This window comes from Scylla paramamosain, chromosome 26 (assembly GCF_035594125.1).
Source record: "Scylla paramamosain isolate STU-SP2022 chromosome 26, ASM3559412v1, whole genome shotgun sequence".
In the NCBI taxonomy this organism is placed as follows: domain Eukaryota; kingdom Metazoa; phylum Arthropoda; class Malacostraca; order Decapoda; family Portunidae; genus Scylla; species Scylla paramamosain.
This window is the reverse complement of record NC_087176.1, coordinates 10,572,501-10,593,127: the sequence shown is the minus strand read 5'-3', so window position 1 is coordinate 10,593,127 and position 20,627 is coordinate 10,572,501. Positions and strand designations below refer to the sequence as shown.

Genomic DNA, 20,627 nt, shown 5'->3' with positions numbered 1-20,627 from the left:
GACCAATTGCATGCGTGGCTGGAGGGGTGGACCAGGAATGGCTTATCGATCCACCCAACTAAAGACATGCATTAGGGCAGGGTAAAGAATTTGCGCCTCAACTTAAACTAGAAACAGCAGACTACACCGGGATGACAGACTGCAAGGGACGTGAGAAGGGTTTACCAGGACAAGAAAACAAGGAATCTGAACCTCAATATAACCAGAAAAATTCCAAGACGCCCGATTAACACACGTCTCCTATCAAGGGTCGACCATCTAAGCCCACAAGATGCTTCAGTATAGGGACCATAACTTCAATGCGATTTAAAATGCACATAGAGGATAAGATTGTTACAAAATTGCACATCAACGCAAAACTCATAAACAGCACAAGTTCACCGGGGTCACTGGTCACCGCTGCTCATCATGACGTCAGGAAGGTCACTGAGCTGGATACACTGCAGGTAATTAAGGTAATGCAACATGTGAAGTCCTGAATTATAATGTAAGCGAAGAAATAAATGAGCACATGAAAAAAAAGGTAATAGCAGAAAATTAAACTAGATTTAAAAAAACTAATCAAAGAAAATTAAACAAAAATAAATGAAAAAATGAAAAAGGAAATAAAATAATGAAAATAGAGAGGGAGAAAAAAAAAAAAACCCATGAAATATCCAGTGAAAGAAATAAAACGAAGCAACAAAATATATAAATCTCTGCGGACGTTCTCTCGCTGGGCATTGCTTGTTCATTACTAACTAAATACGTTCTCTATTCATGTTTCGGACTCGCTGATATACATAACAAAACACCATCGATCAGCCCTGCACAGCCTCGGCCACGGTAATTCCCCTTTTTTCACCCTGCTCATCAAGCTAACTATTCAAGCGGCATTTGGCTGGCTTTGCTACCTCTCCCTGCCCCTGCCATGCCTCCCCCTCCTATTTTTGGCACCCGGATTAATTTTGTTCAGTCCCCCTCACCTCCCGGAATGGTAAATAAAATGATGCAGTGCCAAAGTGAAGGGATACAGCAGCACGGGGGAGTGGAAAGAACAGAATGTGATAGAAGGCTTGGGTGTGAAATGTGATCTTTTGGGGACTCGTTGTGGTGGGCCCTCGTTATGCTGTTTGCTGGTACAGGATCGTAACTCTGAGTGGCTTAAAGAGGGACTGTGTTAATAATTTTCGTTCGTATGGTGATAGTGATGATGATGATGATGATACCACCACCATCACTACCAAGAACAGCAGTAGTAGTAGTAGTAGTAGTAGTAGCAGTAGTAGTAGTAGTAGTAGTAGTAGTAGTAGTAGTAGTAGTAGTAGTAGTAGTAGTAGTAGTAGTAGTAATGAGAAGGAAAATAAAAGAAAGAAAGAAGAAAACAACAACAACAACAACAACAACAACAACAACAGCAACAACAATATGATGAAAAAGAAAAGCAATAAAAACTAAAAATAACAACAATAATGATAATAATAATAATAAAAATAATAATAACAACAACAACAACAACAACAACAACAACAAAAATAACAATAATGAAAGCAATTTCCTGATAGCCTTTCTTCTTTCATATGATTACGAACACGTTCGCATCACGTTTGTAAATTACTCAATTAATACTACGAACATACTGTATTCAGTCCTTCTTTTTATCAATTCTCTTTTAAACTAGGTTTTTATTGAGTCATTTACGCAAAAATACAACCAGAACAGGTAACTTTATTCATTCCATTTTCTCACTTTTCAACATATTTTTCTATTCTTTCATTTGCTACAAAGGTAATTTTTTTTCATTATTCCTTTTTTTACCCTTTCTTTTATTTTCATTTCATTAGGTAATTTTTTTTCATTATCCCTTTTTTCCTTTTTTTCCTTTTTTTTTTTTTTTCCTAGCAAGGTTATCTTTACATTCACTCCTTCCCTTGACCCGAGCCAGGCAGTCAGCATCAGATGGGGGAGGGGGGGGGAAAGAGAGAGAGAGAAAAAAAAAAAAAAAAAAAAAAAAAAAAAAAAAAAAAAAAAAAAAAAAAAAAAAACCATTACATTAACTTTTTCTCATAGGAACGCGTCAATTAATTACAAAAAAAAAAAAAAAAAGCCAGGCACACATCTGCATTAATTAAATGAACACCTGGCAGCGTGCTTGTACTCCTGACGCTGAAGCATCTATCGCGCTGCAGAGCTGTCTATTAATTCCTATATCTATCAATGTATCATCCTGTCTCTCTTTCAAATCATCTATCTCTTTTGCCAACCTTCATACTCAATACATAAGTCTATTTCACTACAAGGTCATCTACTCGTGTATAGATAAATAAACTATTTCACCACCGAACTGTCTATTAATTCTTGTGTCAATTGGTTTATCATCGTATCTCTTTTTCAAATTTTCTCTTTTGCCAGTCTTCACGCTCATCTATTTCACTACAAGACCATCTATATATAACTAAACTATTTCGCCACAAAACTATCAATTCTTGTATCTGTTGGTCTATCATCTTATCTCGTTTGCCAATCTCGTTTACTCAATACCTAACTGTCTATTTCACTGCAAAACGATCTATAAATTACTAAACTATTTCACTACCAAACTGCCTGCAAATATCTCTATCTATCCGTACATCAAATCATTCTATCTCTATTTCAAGTTATCTTCCTTTTATCAGTCCTCATACTTAAAACTTTATCTATTTCACTACAGGACTAAGTATGAATCACTTAAACTATCTGTATTAATCCTTGTATCTGTCAGTCTATCATTATATCTCTATTCTACATTATTCATCTCTTTTATCAGCTTTCACACTCGATTCATTATCTACCACACTACAAAAGTACCATTTCTCTACAATATCTATAAATGCATGTATCAAACTGTATAATCCCATCTCACACTGTTTATCTTATGTATCTTTTGTTATCCTTCACACTTATTACTTTATCTCATAACCAAAGTATCTATAAATGACTTAACGGTCTATTTAGTCACAAAACTTTTAAATTCTTGACCTCTGCTGTATTCCATCCTTGTGTCTGTCAGTGTGTAACCCTATCCTGCCTCTCTTTACGCGGATCAGCCTCCCTCCTCCTTCCTGAGAAATGTCCGGGGGGAAAGTGTGTACGGAGAATAAGTCGAGGGGGAAAAATGTAAAAAAAAAAATAAATAAATAAATAAAAAAAAAGTAAATATGCCTGGAGAGAAAATGTCCGCTGTTGAATACTAGGAAAAGATATGTCTACGGAAAATAAAGGGAAAATAAGTCAGGAGAGGAAATGTCCCTGATAAAAATGTCCACAAGGGAAAAGACCCAAAAGGAAAAAAAAAAAGAAAAAAAAAAAACCTAGCAAGAAACAGTCCACGGTGGCATATTAGAAGGAAAATATCCACAAATGAAAATGCCAGCGGTGAATGAGTCCAGGTGGAAAAAAAAAGGCAAAAATGTCCTAAGGGGAAAAGTATGAAGGGGTAAAAAATGTCCCACCCAGGGCTGGCCGGCGTAGGGGGCGCCGCGCCATTACCTGCGCGGCTGGCGGGCAGGTGGGATTTACTGGCGATCACAAGCCGGGCACACGCGGCTCGTATTTAACTTGGGCCGCGCCGCTGTGGTGTTTGTAATTCCACCACAGTGACGGCAGTAATTTTTTTGTTATCTAGGTCATACACAATTCATATATGCACAAAAAAATACCATTAATACCTATTTAATTGGACGAGTGCACAAAAGTTTGACGGATCAGTTTGGGCCACACAGTGTTGCAAATATTTAAGCATTCACTATAAACTATGTATTCCATGCACACGTGTCCTGCTCACTAGTCTCCAGTGAGCTACGAATCAGCGAGGTTATCCAGCACTGTATCCTCCTTGCAAGCTCAGCGACACACGGGTACAGCCACGGCCACAAGTCAATCAACCTGTCGGACTCACCTGCACTGGTTTTAATCTCCAACCCTTTCACCGCGAGATGCAACATTTCACAATACTAAAGACAATGAAATTCCTATAAACATTGACAAGGGAAGAAATAAAGTGAACTAAAACAGGAGATTTAGCAATTTCTTAGTCAGTGCAATGGTAGGAAATGGCTGGAGAGCAGGAAGAGATGTCTCAGAGTGGTTAGCAATTAGAGAAAACATGAGAAGTACGAGGGAGTGTTAAAAAAAAAAAAAAAAAAACTGCCGTACTTCATCATGAGCGCTGCCTTAAGAGTGACACCCTTCCCGCGCCTCGATATATAGAGCAGGGTGGCCAGCTCCTTTCCCTACCGGCTCTACGTCTCTCAACAACAGCTGACCGGTACGTATTTTGAGGTTGGTTGAAGGGGTGAAGGGCAGTCGTCCCAGAAAATCCCGTTTGTGACTAGGATTCGAACCCACGACTCCTTGGATTGTGGTCAGACGGGATACCACATAAGCTACCACCCCCCCCGTCCATTCCTTCCCTTCTATAACCTTCATGTCCTGCTATGTATTGGTAATCCTATACAACTCAACCCCAGACGGATATCCTGCAGATGAATATTAAGAGAACAGGTGACAGGTAAGCTAAGGTAAGGCGAGGTATTGAAGGTACAGTAAGGGAAAGTAAGATAAGAAAGGCTAAGTGTGGGAGGTAAGGTAGGTCAAGATGAAGCAAGGCGCGGTAAGGCAAGGTGAGGTGAGGTAAGACGAGCTCAAATAAGACAGTGGTAATGCAAGGTAAGACAAGACAAGGTGCGCTAAGTAAGACAAGGTAAAGTGAGGTGTGGCAGGCAGTGGATGTCACCTCGGCGTCCAGGGGTGAGCCAGTCTTTATTCAGTAAATTTAAGACCACTGACAGGAAAATAAGCGCCTTAGTTCAGCAGCCTTTCATACGCTCATCACCTTTACCACCAGAGCCACGCCTAGACAGGTATAAGCATAATCAGGCCGTCCACCTGTTTTCCTGTCCATTAAGGCTCCCACCGTCACCCTGAGCTCAGAATTGAAGTACTTTTAGTTTCAGCACAGTCCCTCGCCTCGACACTACGTCATTAGTCTTCCCATCCATTAAGGCCTCGCAGGGTTCAGAGTTCGCGAAGATATTTTTATTCTGAAGAGACAACCTCCCTGTTTCAACGTTGAGTCATTACTGTATGGAAAAAAATCACCGTGTATTTATTTTTTTACGTTTGAAGACACACGGTTCTGCGTTCACCATTGCGGCGTAAGTCTTCTCAATTAAGATCTCACAAATTTTTATAGCCAGGAAGATAATTCGACATTCGATGATTACAACCTTCCTATTCACTAAATTCCCTCGTCATGTTTTAAAGACTCAACAAAATATTTCCGATTTCCACACAGAGGCTGGTCATTTTGAACTTCTCATCCAGTAACACGTCACCAGATGTTTAAAATTTCACGATATGTATATAGTTTCAAGATACAACCTTCTCGCCTTTAACGTCATTGATCTGTTCACAATCCAAGGAAATATTCTGAGTTTCAAGACAGTCTCTCATTTTAGCAATACCACATTAGAGTCTGTTCATGCTTAAGGTCTCATTTTTATTTTCAGGACACAAATTCACAGCAACGCCAAGTAATTTTTCAGCCTTCCCATCCAGTACGTTATATGAGGTAAGTTTATCCTTCACCTAACGCTTAAAATTCAACAGGATATTCCAACTTCCAAGGCACACAGGCTCCTCTTTCTCTCTTTTACTCCCGCATCATTACGTCCTGAGACAAGTAGAGACACCCATCCAGTAGATTGCGTTAGGGTACTGTATGCATTACCCAGAACTCAGAACTCAACAAATATTCCTATTTCCAAGGCAGACAGGTTTCTTTTTTTTATTTTTATCTCCGAGTCACTACAACCCCAGACAAGTGCAGAGACAAACGAATCCATTTATCTTTGCAGTTTTCACCTCCACCTCGCGTCCAACACTTACAGTACTACCTCGAGCCTCTCAAGCCTTCTTCACGCCACGACCCTCCCGCGCCTCGCTTCGCCTCTCAAAGACAACGTGGCCTGAGCGTCGCTTGGTGAGGATGGCTAACAAACTTGCTCTTAAATTTTTCTGCACTTTAATCACTTATGTTTCGCTTTTATATTCCCATTGAAGAAGTGAAATAAACCTCTCACGGACCTCTGAGGCATGAGAGTAGCTGTAAAACCCCTTTGAGACGCTGAACCAAAACAGGAAAGTTCAAGGTTTATATTTTACATTAGAAATCATTCTTCATGTATCGTTACTCATTTATATTTTTGTTCCTTAATATAACCATTAGATACTGCAGTGAAAAGCGTCAATGAGAGGCACTTAAATGACTAATACCGCTCCCACACACTTTAATCCTCTGACTGCTGAAGACAGGACGCTTGTTATCTGAGTAACCCCTACATTCTACTAAGCAGAAAATACAATTACAAACGGTTGAAGATTTGAACTAGTTGTTTTAATTAAATGTCGAATCGCTTTCCTGTCAATGGTATCTTTTGAAATTGTATTCTAAACGTGAGCCAAATGATTTTCTAATGCTTGGGAAAAACCAGAAGCATTCATAGATACAGAGTTTGTAATGTTTCAGTTTTTTCTTCTGGTTTACATTACTTTTTTTTGTCTAAATAACTGATATGACGCACAATCGATTCAGGCTAAAGAGAGAAAAAATTAGTCTCTTTCTGCTATTGTTTCTCTCTCTCTCTCTCTCTCTCTCTCTCTCTCTCTCTCACCTCTCCATTTACATAAACAACACCTGAAAGAGAGAAAAAAGAAAGCAAAAGAGAGGCAGCTCATTACCATTCCGCTGAGAGAGAGAGAGAGAGAGAGAGAGAGAGAGAGAGAGAGAGAGAGAGAGAGAGAGAGAGAGAGAGAGAGAGAGAGAGAGAGAGAGAGAGAGAGAGAGAGAGAGAGAGAGAGTCAAGAATACGAAGATCAATTTGGATTCCTGTTTGGTCTGTTTGGTCTGTGCCTTCGTGGACCTTTCTCATTCTTCCAATTTAGTGGAGAGAACAAACAAGCGCGAGAGAGTCAGACCCAATCACCGTGTGTGTGTGTGTGTGTGTGTGTGTGTGTGTGTGTGTGTGTGTGTGTGTGTGTGTGTGTGTGTGTGTGTGTGTGTGTGTGTGTGTGTGTGTGTGTGTGTGTGTGTGGGAAATGCTGCAGTTACACGACTTAAAAGAGACAGGAAAAAATGAAAGGACACGTTGAGAAGGAACAAAAGGCAAAGGAGGTTAAAAAGAAAGAAGGAAAGAAAAAAAAGGAAGTGAAAGAAAAAAAAGGAAAACAGAACGGAAAAGGCGAAGAAAAAATAATAACCCATTGAGTGACGCAGGAAGCAAAGGAAGAAGTGATGAGGGAAGTCTGTAAATGAAGGAAAGCAGAGGAGGCGAAGTCGGAATTAAATACAAATAGGTAAAGGAAGAAAGGGAAGGAAGAAGTAACTGAGATGAGAAAATAACGAAAGTAGGAAGGGGAGACATGAACAAAAGAAAAAAAATATAGACGAAGAACGATAAAGAAGGAAAAAGAAAGAGGTGGGAGACTGAAAGAAAACATATAATAGGAATTTATCACAAAAAAAAGTAAAAAAAGAAAAAGAAAACAATAAAGAACGAAAGAAGTAAGAAAGGATACGCGGAATAATTAAAAGGAGCACGGAAGTAAGAAGGGAAAGGAGAAGAGAAGAGAGGAGAGGAAAGCAAAGGGAATCACTAGCAGGAGACACGCCGGAAGAGGAAGGAGGAACAGGAAGAAGGAGAAGTGGAAGGAAAGAAAAAGTGTGGCAGGGAAGAGTAGGAAGTGAGGGAAGGGACGGAAGGGGACGAAGGGAGGGAAGGGTGGGGGGGGGTGCGGGAGGTTATGGGGCAGTACTGTCTAATTATTTCATTACCTGGGCAGAGGCTCCACCTGGCGCCATCACGGGAGAACATTGCGCTCCATAATTCAACCTGCTTAACATTTATTACTGAGCTTTAAAAAGTCCCCTGTACACACACACACACACACACACACACACACACACACGGTACGTCCTTGCAAAATTTTACGCTTAAGAAGGAAGACCAAACTTTTCTTCTTCATACGAGTACAGACGCGCTTTGAGACTTAAAACTATACAAAAGGAACGTGAAGGAAGACTGGAAGGAAGGAAAAACTGGGAAAAAAAAAGCTTGTCGTGCGTTGCTCCCTGGAGGAAAAGAATAGAGGGGGAAAAAAAAGGAAAAAAAGAAAGAAAACGGACTGCGAGCTTAACACTGGAAGGGGGTACTGGAGAAAAAGCTACAAGATGACAAAACATGTACTTCCTAGCGTCACAATTTACTTCAGTTTACTTATAAGACTCTCGGAATGGTGCAAGTTTATAAGTATTTGCTTCGCCTCTCCAGCCGGCGACGTGGAGTTGGCCAAGTTTTACATATAAATAAGAACTTTGGAGGGGCACTTTCACGCACCCATAGCCAATATCAGCATCAAATAACCTCCCCAACTAAGGAGTAACTCTGATTCAAATAAGAACAAACAAGGGATCGAAATCTTGAATGGCCTGGCGTCTTATCGTAACCTAACCTAACCTGCCTCTATATACTGGTGGTACTGGTAGTTATAAAGTTTCCAAGGGTGACTCTAGCGGTGGATTAACAACGATTACTGGCTCTAGTGGTAGTGGTGGTTAGGTTAGGTTAGGTTACCAAGGATAGATTAAGTTACCAAGGATAAATTTGGTTATAAAGGTTAGGTTAGGTTAGTTTTAGGTTATGAAGGTTAGGTTAGGTTATGAAGGTTAGGTTAGGTTACGTTAGGTTAGGTTAGGTTAGGTTATTAAGGTTAGATTACGTTATGAAGGTTAGGTTACGTTAAGTTATCAAGGATTCTAAAGGTGACTAGTGATGCTTTAACAACGATTCTGCATCATTAGTGGAAAAATAAAATGAGAACCAGACTAAGAACTCCTGTGGCCTTTGAAATGAATCCTTATGAGATATCAAGGCAACAACAAATACAGAAGCAAGAAAGGAGGAGAAAACATGATTATCTGGACATCTGGACACACTGGCGATGAATAAGAAAAGTTTTCAGGCACTTCACGACAAGGCCAGAAATTGTGAGTCCGCGTGTGTGACGATACAAGATATGTGGACGGGACTGGGGAAGCAAGTAATGGGAGAGAAGTTTGGTAAGAATGAAATACAAAATAGGTATAAAAGCTGCGAGTTTCCGTGTGTGACGAAATTCAGAGGCAAATTAATATAATGAACATAAAACGCTATTGATTCTGGGGCCAAACTGAGCCAGAAAACGTTATTGATTTTGAGGGGACAAGGGAGAAAGGGAAGAAGGGAGAGGAAGGGAGAGAAAGAGAGAGGGAGAAAGAGAGAGCGAGAGAGAGGAGGCAGAAACTGATAGGGGCGTGTTTCCTGAACCTGTTGGGGAGAGAGGAGAGGAGGAAGAGGAGGAGGAGAAGCGAGAGGAAGTGAGAGGGAGAGAAAGAAAATAAACTGATAGGGACGATGTTTTATCCTGCTAAACGAGAGAGAGAGAGAGAGAGAGAGAGAGAGAGAGAGAGAGAGAGAGAGAGAGAGAGAGAGAGAGAGAGAGAGAGAGAGAGAGAGACAGAGAGAAACACTAACCCAACACAACACATCAACACCACAGAAAACGTACATCACAAAGACACAAGGGAAACAAAATTTAAATATGTAAGACCAGAACTCCTGACTTACCGATGTGGACGTTGAGTTCGAGGCTCGGGAGGCTGTGGTGGGGCCAGGGAAGGTTCAGGTACTTGAGGAACTGCTGCACCTCGGTGGCGATCACGTAGGTAGTGAGTCCCAGCACCACCACACAGTAACCTAAACTGCCCAGGCTGTTCAGGTGGCAGCCGCACCGACGCTGAGGGAGGGGCAGAAGAAGGGGGAGTTAGTGGGTTTACATTGCTTGTATGTAGGAAGATTGGGAGATGAGAGAGATGAGAGAGCGAGGGAGAGAGAGAAAGCGAGACAGAGAGAGAGGGAGGTCCATTAAAAAAAAAAAGTACACAAAATAATACATCAAAATAGACCTAAAAAATAGTAAAAAAGAAAAAAAAAGAAAAAGAAAAAAAAAAAAAAAAAAAAAATCTAATATCAAACCCATCACATCCCAACTACACAATCAATCAATCCCATTCCCATCACACGGAGCAAAACCAGTTCCGTGACACCTGGCCGTCCCTCATCACGTGACACACCTGTGCTGGAACTGTTCACCTGTGCCGCTGCAATGGTGAATTTATTGAGCTCAACCTGCCCGCACGCCACTCCGTCAACAGTGCAGCGTAAACAGTATCAAGCAATACATTTTTTTTCTCTTAAAGCTGCGCAGTCAATTCACTCACTTTCACTTCTCTCTCTCTCTCTCTCTCTCTCTCTCTCTCTCTCTCTCTCTCTCTCTCTCTCTCTCTCTCTCTCTCTCTCTCTCTCTCTCTCTCTCTCTCTTGTGTCGATTAATCTATATTTTCTCTTCCTCTTCCTACTTCTCTACTTCCTCTTCCTTTTTTTTTTCTTCCAGTCTCCCTCGTGAACTTTTGGTATTCACTTCATTCATTTATATTTAAACATGTATTCCTCCTCTCTCTCTTCCTCCTTCTCGTTGTTTATGGTGCTGTTTTTTTTACTACTACTACTACTACTACTACTACTACTACTACTACTGTTGGTGGTTCTTCCTGTTTTTCTTATTCTTGTTTATCTACTTTTACTTGGTTTCCCTCCTCTTTCCTCTTCCTTCTCCACCTTCTCCATTTCCTCATTCATCCCCAGTGCAAGGCAAATTTTCACTCAGCCAATCAGTTAATCAGTCAATCAACATCTTCCTTCTCCTCTTTCAGTTTCACTTCTATATTTCTCTCCTCCTCCTCTTCCTCTTCTTTCTCTTCTATATTCCTCTCCTCCTCCTCCTCCTCTACTCCTACTTCATTCTTTTCCTCCTCCTTTTCTTCTTCTTCCTCTTCCTCTTCTTCCAGTTCCCATATTTCTCTCATCCTCTTCTTCTTCTCTCCTTCTCCTTCTTTTCTTCTTTCAGTTCTGCATTTCTCCCTTCCTCCTCTTCTTCCACCTCTTTTTCTTTCTCTTTCAGTTCCATATTTCTCTCCTCATCCTCTTCTTCTTCCTCTTTTTCCTCCTCCTCCTCTTCTTTCACTTCCATATTTTCTCTTTCTTTCACTCCCATATTTCTCTCCTCCTCTTCTTCTTCCTCCTCGATACTGTTGCTTGCTCTACTTCCTCCTCTTCCTCTCCGCTACTGTTGCCTGCTCTTGTTCTTCTTCTTCTTCCTTCTCCTCCTCCTCCTCCTCCTCCTCCTCCCTGGCCGCCATAAGTGTTACTGGCGCCTGTGGTCGATGTCATGTGAATAAGTTGGATAAAAATGGCGCTCCAGGTGTGGGTTTGAAATATTTCATGACCAAAGTATCAAGTTTTTATTATTTTTTTCTTTCGAGTGAGTTGTGATGTTAGTACTCAGTGGTGCGGTATTTTTATTTTATTTTTTTTCATTCCTCTGGTGTGGATGAACTTGTGCGGTGGGTGGGTTAGTAATGTGCATGACTCTGCTTTCATTATAAATTTACAGGGGGCACACACACACACACACACACACACACACGCACACAAGACAGATATTGGCACTTGGGAGTACGCACGCGTCTCTCTCTCTCTCTCTCTCTCTCTCTCTCTCTCTCTCTCTCTCTCTCCCTCTCTCTCTCTCTCTCTCGGGCGTTCACTTTCAGGTTTCGAAGCTTCGCACGTAAGGAGAAAAAATGGTTCGCCTGATTCGGATGCTTGTACGAACCTTCAGCGTAAATTAAATTGCGAGTTTCCTTTGGCTAACCTACCTCTCTCTCTCTCTCTCTCTCTCTCTCTCTCTCTCTCTCTCTCACCCTACATACACTCACACACACACATACACACACACAGACAGTACGCAAGACACGCACACACGCAAAAAAAGAAAAAAAAGAGCAAAAACCGATCCTTGGACTTTTAAAACATGAGGGAGGCAGTTCGCGGCGCCCGTTCCTCCCCTCGGCACGCCATTCCCCAATATACAAGGGTCGCCTCATATTTCCCAGGTCCACATCCTACATACTAGTTCCTCTTCTCTCTCTCTCTCTCTCTCTCTCTCTCTCTTCTCTCTCTCTCTCTCTCTCTCTCTCTCTGGTTCCTTCCTCCCTCTACGTCTCCTTTTCCTCCTTTCCCATTTTCACCGTCTCTCTCTATTTCTTTCCTCTTACCCGTTCTCCTTTCTGCCTTTCTCTCTAGTACCCCTTCCTTCTCCCTCCCTCTGGTTCCTTCCTTCCTTTCCCATTCCACCGTCAATATCTCTTTTTCTTTTTTCATTTTCGTTTCTGCCTTTCTTTTCCTTTCTGTCCTATAGTTTTTTTTAGGTTAGACGGTACAAGTTGTCGTAAACAGTGTCATGGGGGGCAAAATGTCTGCTGCTGTATTTTTTTTTTCATTTGTATTTTCTTCCTGTGTTTCTTAAGTTTTCATTTTCCTTCTCTCTTTCCTCTTTATCCCGTCTCTACTTCTTTCTGTCTTCATTCCTCTTTACTGACCCTCTTGTTTCTACATTTCCTTCTCTCCCTTCCTCCCTCAGCTTTTACCTCTTGCTCTCTTTTCCCTCCTCCTTCGGTCTCAACCTCTCCTCTCCCTTTCTCCCTACCGCTACTTCTCCCTCCTTTCTCGCTCCATTTACCTCTCACACTCCCCCACTCCATCCTTTTCCTCCCCCTTCCATCTGTACTTCCACATTCTACCATCCCTCCTTTCTGTGTCCATCAACTTCTCAAACTCTCCTTCTCCCTCGTCTTTTCTTCCCAACAACTCCTTTCTTCCTTTCCTCCTCCGTCTATCACTCATAATCTCGCCCTCCTCTGCTACCCTCCAGTCCTCCTCTCCTCTACCTCTCCGCCTCCTTCCTTTCTTCTTCCCCCGTCTCGTAAACTCCACGTCTCAGGTACAACGCCCCTGAGAAAGTTCCCCGTAGCTACCCGTCTAGGCCACGCACGCTGCTTCTCCCTGCGAATTATTGCAGTCCTTCTATCCTGCAGGAGGCGATGCTGGTGGTGGTGGTGGTGGTGGTGATAGGTTCCTCTCATCACACCAGCTGTTCCTCTTTCCTTCATCCTACCAATATCAGTTCAATAGGAGGGACTGGATGTAAGGATCCTGTAGGACTTTTGAGGATGCTATTTGTAGAGTGAATGTTAATGTTAGTGAATAATAAGCGTGTGTATAATTAGGTTAAATTAAAGAAAATGAGATAACTACGTGGTATTGATCGTGGGGATGAAAGAGAGAGAGAGAGAGAGAGAGAGAGAGAGAGAGAGAGAGAGAGAGAGAGAGAGAGAGAGAGAGAGAGAGAGTATGGTTTCTCAGTTCTATGTGAGTCTTCACTTCGGATATGTCTTGATAATGTCTGAATGCACCCCCCTCTCCCTCCCTCCCTCCCTCCCTCCCTCTCTCTCTCTCTCTCTCTCTCTCTCTCTCTCTCTCTCTCTCTCTCTCTCTCTCTCTCAACATGAACCATTACAAATTTAACACCACGGACATAAAACCCACGCCAAAATGTTTAGAGAGAGAGAGAGAGAGAGAGAGAGAGAGAGAGAGAGAGAGAGAGAGAGAGAGAGAGAGAGAGAGAGAGAGAGAGAGAGAGAGAGAGAGAGAGAGAGAATGCTAACTTCTCCCCCAACACACACACACACACACACACAGAGAAACAAACACAGCCATAGACATACACACAATCCACCAGCCCTCATATACACACACACACTCACACAAACACACACACACACACACACACACACACACACACACACACACACACACACACACACAAACACACTGGAAAAAAAAAAAAACACCCTCCCAATCCAATTACTCCCAAAGACAACACAAAACAAAAGGTCAACGCTCCTCGAGGCATCAGCGGCAGTCTGACTTGCCTACTGTGGCCACGGGAAGAGGACGAGGCAGCGGGAAGGTCTTTGAGTAAATTAAAACAGTTTTTCTCCCCATTACGAGATTCCCCTGTCAAGACGGGCGGCCCAGCGGTGCCTTAGGCCTCACCAATGGGATCCTGTGGCGGGAAGGAGGGTGAATGAAGGGGAAATGTGAGCTGCTGAGGGGGATGTTACAAGGGAGGAAGACGCTACCATGTGACGGTGGCTTGGCGGGGCGGGGATTTACGACATGTGTTTGTACTGAGAGTGTGAAGAAGTGGTAGTTAAGTGTGATGTATGAAGGAAAAGGTGAATAACGGGGAATGAAGGTGGATAGGAAAAAGACGCTATCCACTGACGGGGACGTGAAAAAAAACAGGGTGATGAACATGTGGTGGTACTGAATGTGAAAAAATAGAAAAAAAAAAGGTAGTATTCGTAATTTTTTATGTAAGCGGGACTCTGGCCAAGGGCAACACAGCCGGGAAGGAAAAGGCTCACTAACGCTGGCAGTCCCGTGAGACAGTCAGAAAGCAAGTAAAAAAAATCACAATGGTAAGAATCTTGAACCCTCCCTTCTGAAAGAGTTTAAGTCACAGGCAAGAAGGAGCAGAGAAGCAGGCAGGGAGTTCAGAGTTTATCAGTACAAAAGGATGAAAGATTGAAGTTAAGTATGAGTTAAATGTGAAATAAGATAGAAATAAGTAGATAGAAATAAGTAGATAGGAAGAGGAGATTATTTAGATTATAGAGAAATAAGTAAATGTAAGATTGTAAAATATAACGAAGCAACGGATGAGTAAGAAAAAGAAACAGATAAACATACGAGTATAAAATATAACGAAACAATAAGCAAGAAAAAAAAAAGCAAATGAATAAACTTGTGTGAAATATAACGAAGCAAAGAATGAATAAGAAAAAAAGAGAAATGAATAAATGTTGGAGTGTAGACTATAACGAACCAATGAAAGACTATATATATATATAAAAAAAAAAAAAAAAAAAAAAGGGGGAGGGGGACAGGAAGAAGAGGCACGTCAGGGGAAGGAAAGGGTACCGAGTTAGAGGGAATAAATAAGTGTACGTAGATTTAACACATGTGGAAGTACTATTAGTGTGAAATATATAAGGGAACGAGACGAGAATAACTGAGGCAAAGATATAAAAAAAAAAAAAAAGGAAGGACGAAACACGAGAACCAGAAGGTGTGAGGGGAAAGAAATACGAATGTACTTAGAGAAGAATAAGGAACCAGAGAGGATGGATGAATAGAGGAACTGTAAGGAAGAAAGAAAAGGAGATATACAAGAAGAGAGGAAAAGGGAAGGAGGAGAAATTAATAAGAAATGAAACAAAATAAATGCAAGAACAATGAGAGAGAGAGAGAGAGAGAGAGAGAGAGAGAGAGAGAGAGAGAGAGAGAGAGAGAGAGAGAGAGAGAGAGAGAGAGAGAGAGAGAGAGAGAGAGAGAGAGAGAGCATCTGGTGGCTCGAAATACAAGTCGCTGTAGCTCTTCGTCTTTATTAGGGAAAGTGAAGGAGGGGGAGAGAGGGAGAGGGAGAGGGAGAAGGAGAGAGAGGGAGAGGGAGGGAGAGAGGGAGAGAGAAGGAAGGAGAGGAGGAGGGAATTGGAAAGAGAAAGACAGCAAATGGGAGAAGGACTTGAGATGGTAGAGAGAGAGAGAGAGAGAGAGAGAGAGAGAGAGAGAGAGAGAGAGAGAGAGAGAGAGAGAGAGAGAGAGAGAGAGAGAGAGAGAGAGAGAGAGAGAGACCGCCGCGGGCCACGTAAGGTAACATTGACAATAAAGTAATCGACGTTATTGTATTTTCAATTTCTTCTGGTCCTTTTAACGCCGCTTATCTACCGTTTCTTCCTCCTTCCTCTCCCTCCTCCTCTTTATTCATTATCTTTATCTTTCCTTTCCCTTTTCATATATTTTCTTCCTTGCCTCTTATTTTCTTCATCCATTCTATTTGTCTTTCCTTCCATTTTCATATTTTTCTTTCTTTATTTCTATTTTCTTCTTCCTTCTCCTCCTCCTCTTTATTTATTTTCTTTGTCCTTCCCTTCCTTTTTTCGGTATTTTCTCCTTTCATTTCTATTTTCTGCCTCCTTTCTATACATTTCCTTTGTCTTCTCATTCCCTTTTCGTGTTGTTCTCCCTCTCTTTCTTCCTTCCTCCTCTTTATTAATTTTCTTTGGCCTTCCTTTCTATTTTCATATTTTTCTTCCTTTATTTTTTATTTTCTTCTTCATCCTCTTCGTCTTCGTCCATTTTCTTTGTCCTCTTCTCCTTTCGCATTTTTCTTATTTTACTTCTATCTTCCATCCATAATTTCATCTCTTCGTATTTTTTCTCCTCCTCTTTTCTCATTTCTTCACCTTATTTTTTCGCCTGTCTTTATTTATTTATTTATTTTTTCATTTTATCATCTTCCTTCTCACCTAATTCCATTCCCTCATGCTAAATTCACTCACTCACTCACTCATTCTGTTTCTCCTATCCATTTTTTTTTTTATCACTCTCCTTTCTTCTCGATCTCCTACCTACTTAATCTCTTTATTCTCCCTTTATTCACTCACACTAAAGTAAATCACCCTATTTATCCTGTTCCTCCTTTCAGCTTATTTTCATCACGTCCTCTCTTCCCATCCTTTCCTCACAGTCTATTATCTATCTACTGTCTCCATTTTCTACGTTAACTTCAAACACTCCAGGCTGATTCTATTCACTCATTTAACACGTAAGGCAGCACAGGTTTCACTCTCGGGTTTCTCTTGCTAGTCACCCTCTGAGTCTCGCATCCTGGTCCCGGCATGTCAGATCGAGGTGCAGTGTTCCTCCCTCATTTCTCTTTCTCTATTATATATTGACTATTGATCCCTGGTGATTCTCTCTCTCTCTCTCTCTCTCTCTCTCTCTCTCTCTCTCTCTCTCTCTCTCTCTCTCTCTCTCTCTCTCTTGCTCCCTCTCTGTCCGCAAACACAATATTTATGGAGTACTCCTTGATCCATTATTCAGAGAGAGAGAGAGAGAGAGAGAGAGAGAGAGAGAGAGAGAGAGAGAGAGAGAGAGAGAGAGAGAGAGAGAGAGAGAGAGAGAGAGAGAGAGAGAGAGAGAGAGAGACAAAGCGCACGCACATACACACACCTGTCCACCTCCCTATTGCAAGAGTTGACCAGTATTCTCATTCTTACAAGTAAACTCTGGAATTTTCTGCCTGCCTCTGTATTTCCTTCTGCGTATCACTCAAACCCTTTCATTTCAAGTGGAAGGAGTCGAGACACTTCGCAATGTAATTCTGGGCTTACTATCTGACTGTCTTCTTAAGGGACTGGCACTTTCACGGGAGCTTTTATTTTTTTCCCTTCAGTTTTGTTGCCCTTGATCACTGCCACTCTTGCATAAGCGCACACACACACACACATACACATTCTCTCTCCCTCTCTCTCTCTACAGCCACTCAAACATGCAGTACAGAGGCAGTCAGTGACACAAACCCGCGCTCCTCCCCAGCATCACAAACTCAGTCACTTAACACACTGGCCAACAATTCACTGTGTTGCCTCCCTGACGAGTCTCGCCAAGGTATAAAGTTCCACACTTCACGACCTGCCTTGTAATCACGGTGATACATTGAAGCACTGCCGTCTCCTTAAAATATGAGGTAATTTTTGGTGTGTATTTAACTCCTTGCTGATGACAGGAGGAGGAGGAGGAGGAGGAGGAGGAGGAGGAGGAGGAGGAGGAGGAGGAAGAGGGGGGAATATAAAGGAATACAAAGAAAATAAACATAAAGCAACAACCCTATTTGGCCTAATGAGGTTGTTTGGTCATTCTACCATTACAGATTCTTGAGTTAGAGGAGGAGGAGAACGAGTAGCAAGAAGAGGAAGAGGAGTCATGGAATGTGTTTATCGATGTTGGATTTCTATTATTTGTTCCTCTAGTAACTTCCTGAGGGCGCTGACAAGGAGGACGCAGCTTATATCCTGACGCAGCCTTGGTCGAGACGGGACTGAGTGCTCTCATTGAAGGCCGCGGGGAATGGGGGCCGCCAAGTGTTCCTCTGAAGGGCAATGAAGCCACGAGATGAAATTTTATCGCCTGTCCGAAGGGCCTCTTGAGCCCCGCGCGTGAATGAATGAAGGCAGAATGGCCGGTGAATGAATAGCGAGTGGGGATTAATGAATAACAATGCTCGTCAACCTGGTGGTATATTGCGTCATAAACTCCGCCTCTCAAGACTCAGGTACCTTGCGTGTGAATTTCCCCATCGCTGCCTCAGAATATAAAAAAAATTTCCTAACTTCTTTTATACTTCTAAAAAATCTATTACTGATCCCATTTCTCTTTCTGTCTTCATTTAATTATTAATATATACGTGTATTTATATGTAGTTTATTTCCAGTAAACACAGATAAGTCAAACTAAATGGTGATTATTATTTTTTCTTACTGATTGCATTAAAGTTCTATTTCTAGTTCTATTCATTTCATTATTCATACACTTATTTAATTCACTGTTTACTTATTCATCTCCTACATTATTAAGCAGACAGGTCATGCTAAGAATAAATCAGAATAGAGAACAAACTCGCAATAAGAGACTGAACATACCAAGAGTGATTTGATTCCCACGCCACCTGACGGCTACAGGTGAGGAGGAGGAATGTGCGGAGAGGAGGAGGAGGAGGAGGAGGAGGAGGAGGAGGAGGAGGAGGAGGAGGAGGAGGAGGAGGAGGAGGAACGCAATAACAACACAAGCTGAAAAAAAAATGCGAATAATGATGGAAGAGAATAAATATGACGACGAAAAAAAGAGGAGGAGGAAGAAGAGGAAGAGAAGACATGGATTGGAACAGCCAGTGAGGAGACAAGAAATAATAATAAAAAAAAGCAAAATAAGGTAAATAAATGGAAATTAAAAGAAGTTAGATGAAACAGCTGAAATAAACAAATAAATAAGAAGACATAAACAACACAAACAGTAAATCAATCATATTCACTTAGTATCAGTCACTGCCTTTTTTTATAATCACGTTTTTTTCTTCATTTCCTCTCATTATATAAAATCACTAACAGCTCCTCTCCCTCCTTCATCTCCACGGAAACTAGAATTTTATAAAACACTTAGAATTTTATAAAACACGTAATTTCCATTCTCTCTCTCTCTCTCTCTCTCTCTCTCTCTCTCTCTCTCTCTCTCTCTCTCTCTCTCTCTCTCTCTCTCTCTCTCTCTCGGTCTTATGACTCATAGGTATAGGGGACATTCACAATTCCTCCTCCTCTTCGATTGAGAATTTGTGGGGAAAATGACCGATACAAATGGCCGTCACCCCCTTCATACACTGGCCATAAGTCTCCTCAATTCTTCTCCAGGCGATCACTCTCCACGGTCACCGACAGGAGGGCAGGAGGGCAGGAGGGCAGGTGTCCGGAAGGGGAGGCACAGTAAGTCATCGGAAAACCTGACGATGGATGAGAAACGTAGGCGCACACACACACACACACACACACACACACACACACACACACACACACACACACACACACACACACACACGCACGCATTTAAGATCACAGTAATGAAAAGGAAGAAGAAAAAGAATAACAAAACTTTAGAATAATCATCTTTAGTGCCATTACGAAGGAGGAGGAGGAGGAGGAGGAGGAGGAGGAGTAAAGGATACCGGAACTGAGGAAAAATAAGGATAATAAGAGGAAGGAAGGAAAAACGAGACAAGAGGAGACAGAAAAGGAGGAATAAGCAAAGATGATGAGGAGAAGGACGCTGAAGAGAGACACTAAAGCAGATGAAAAAGAAGAGGACGAGAGAGAGGGAAAGAAGAAGAGGAGGAGGAGGAAGCGAAGAAGAAATGATGCAAAAAAAGTTTCACGATCAGATAACATTACAAAAAAAAAAAAAAAAAGTTAAACGAAGAAAAAAAACAGTGAAGCAGAAAGAGAAAAGGTAGCGGGATGGCGGGAAAACAAGTGGCCATTATGATAAGCCAACCTAACGCGGCCCAAACGAAAACTTATTTACCTTGTGGCGACGGAAAACTCAAGCAGAACTTCCCTTAACTTCCCTAAATGGCCAAGTTAAGCAAACCGATCCTAACTGAGGCAAACTCGCGCCGCAGGAAAATAAAGGCAATTGTCGACGAGATAATGAAGCGAGAGAGAGAGAGAGAGAGAGAGAGAGAGAGAGAGAGAGAGAGAGAGAGAGAGAGAGAGAGAGAGAGAGAGAGAGAGAGAGAGAGAGAGAGAGAGATATGAGGGTAAAAAAATAGAAAATAAAAGAGAACGCGATAGATGAATCGAGGCACTTGGCGCGACGGGGCGTGTAGGTGATGGTGGTGATGGTGGTGGTGGTGATAGTGATGATGGTGGTGAAGGAACGCAAGACTAGTGTGGTACTTGCGGCGGCGATGGTGGTGGTGGTGGTGGAGGGACAGTCAATACAGTGGAGCTAAAATCGATGACTGGTGGATGCAACTGTGGTGGTGGTGGTGGTGATGGTGGTGGTGGTGGTGGTAGGGGGAGATTATCATGATAAAGAATGAAGGGAGTGAAAAGTGAAACAAAAATAGGAGAAAACGAATAAATGTAAAAGCAAAAGAAAGGAAAGGGAGGAAAGGGAAGACAGGAAAAAGTAAAGAAGAAAAGAATGTGAAAGAAA

The 20,627-nt window shown here is 41.9% G+C and overlaps 1 protein-coding gene across 1 annotated transcript in view; it reads right to left on the bottom strand.

Annotated features, from left to right (window-relative positions):
* Positions 1 to 20,627, bottom strand: part of LOC135113516 (uncharacterized) — a 179,935-nt gene that overhangs the window by 81,590 nt on the left and 77,718 nt on the right. The window contains 1 exon segment of the mRNA XM_064028755.1: positions 9,684 to 9,852. Coding sequence (XP_063884825.1) covers positions 9,684 to 9,852 — 169 coding nt within the window.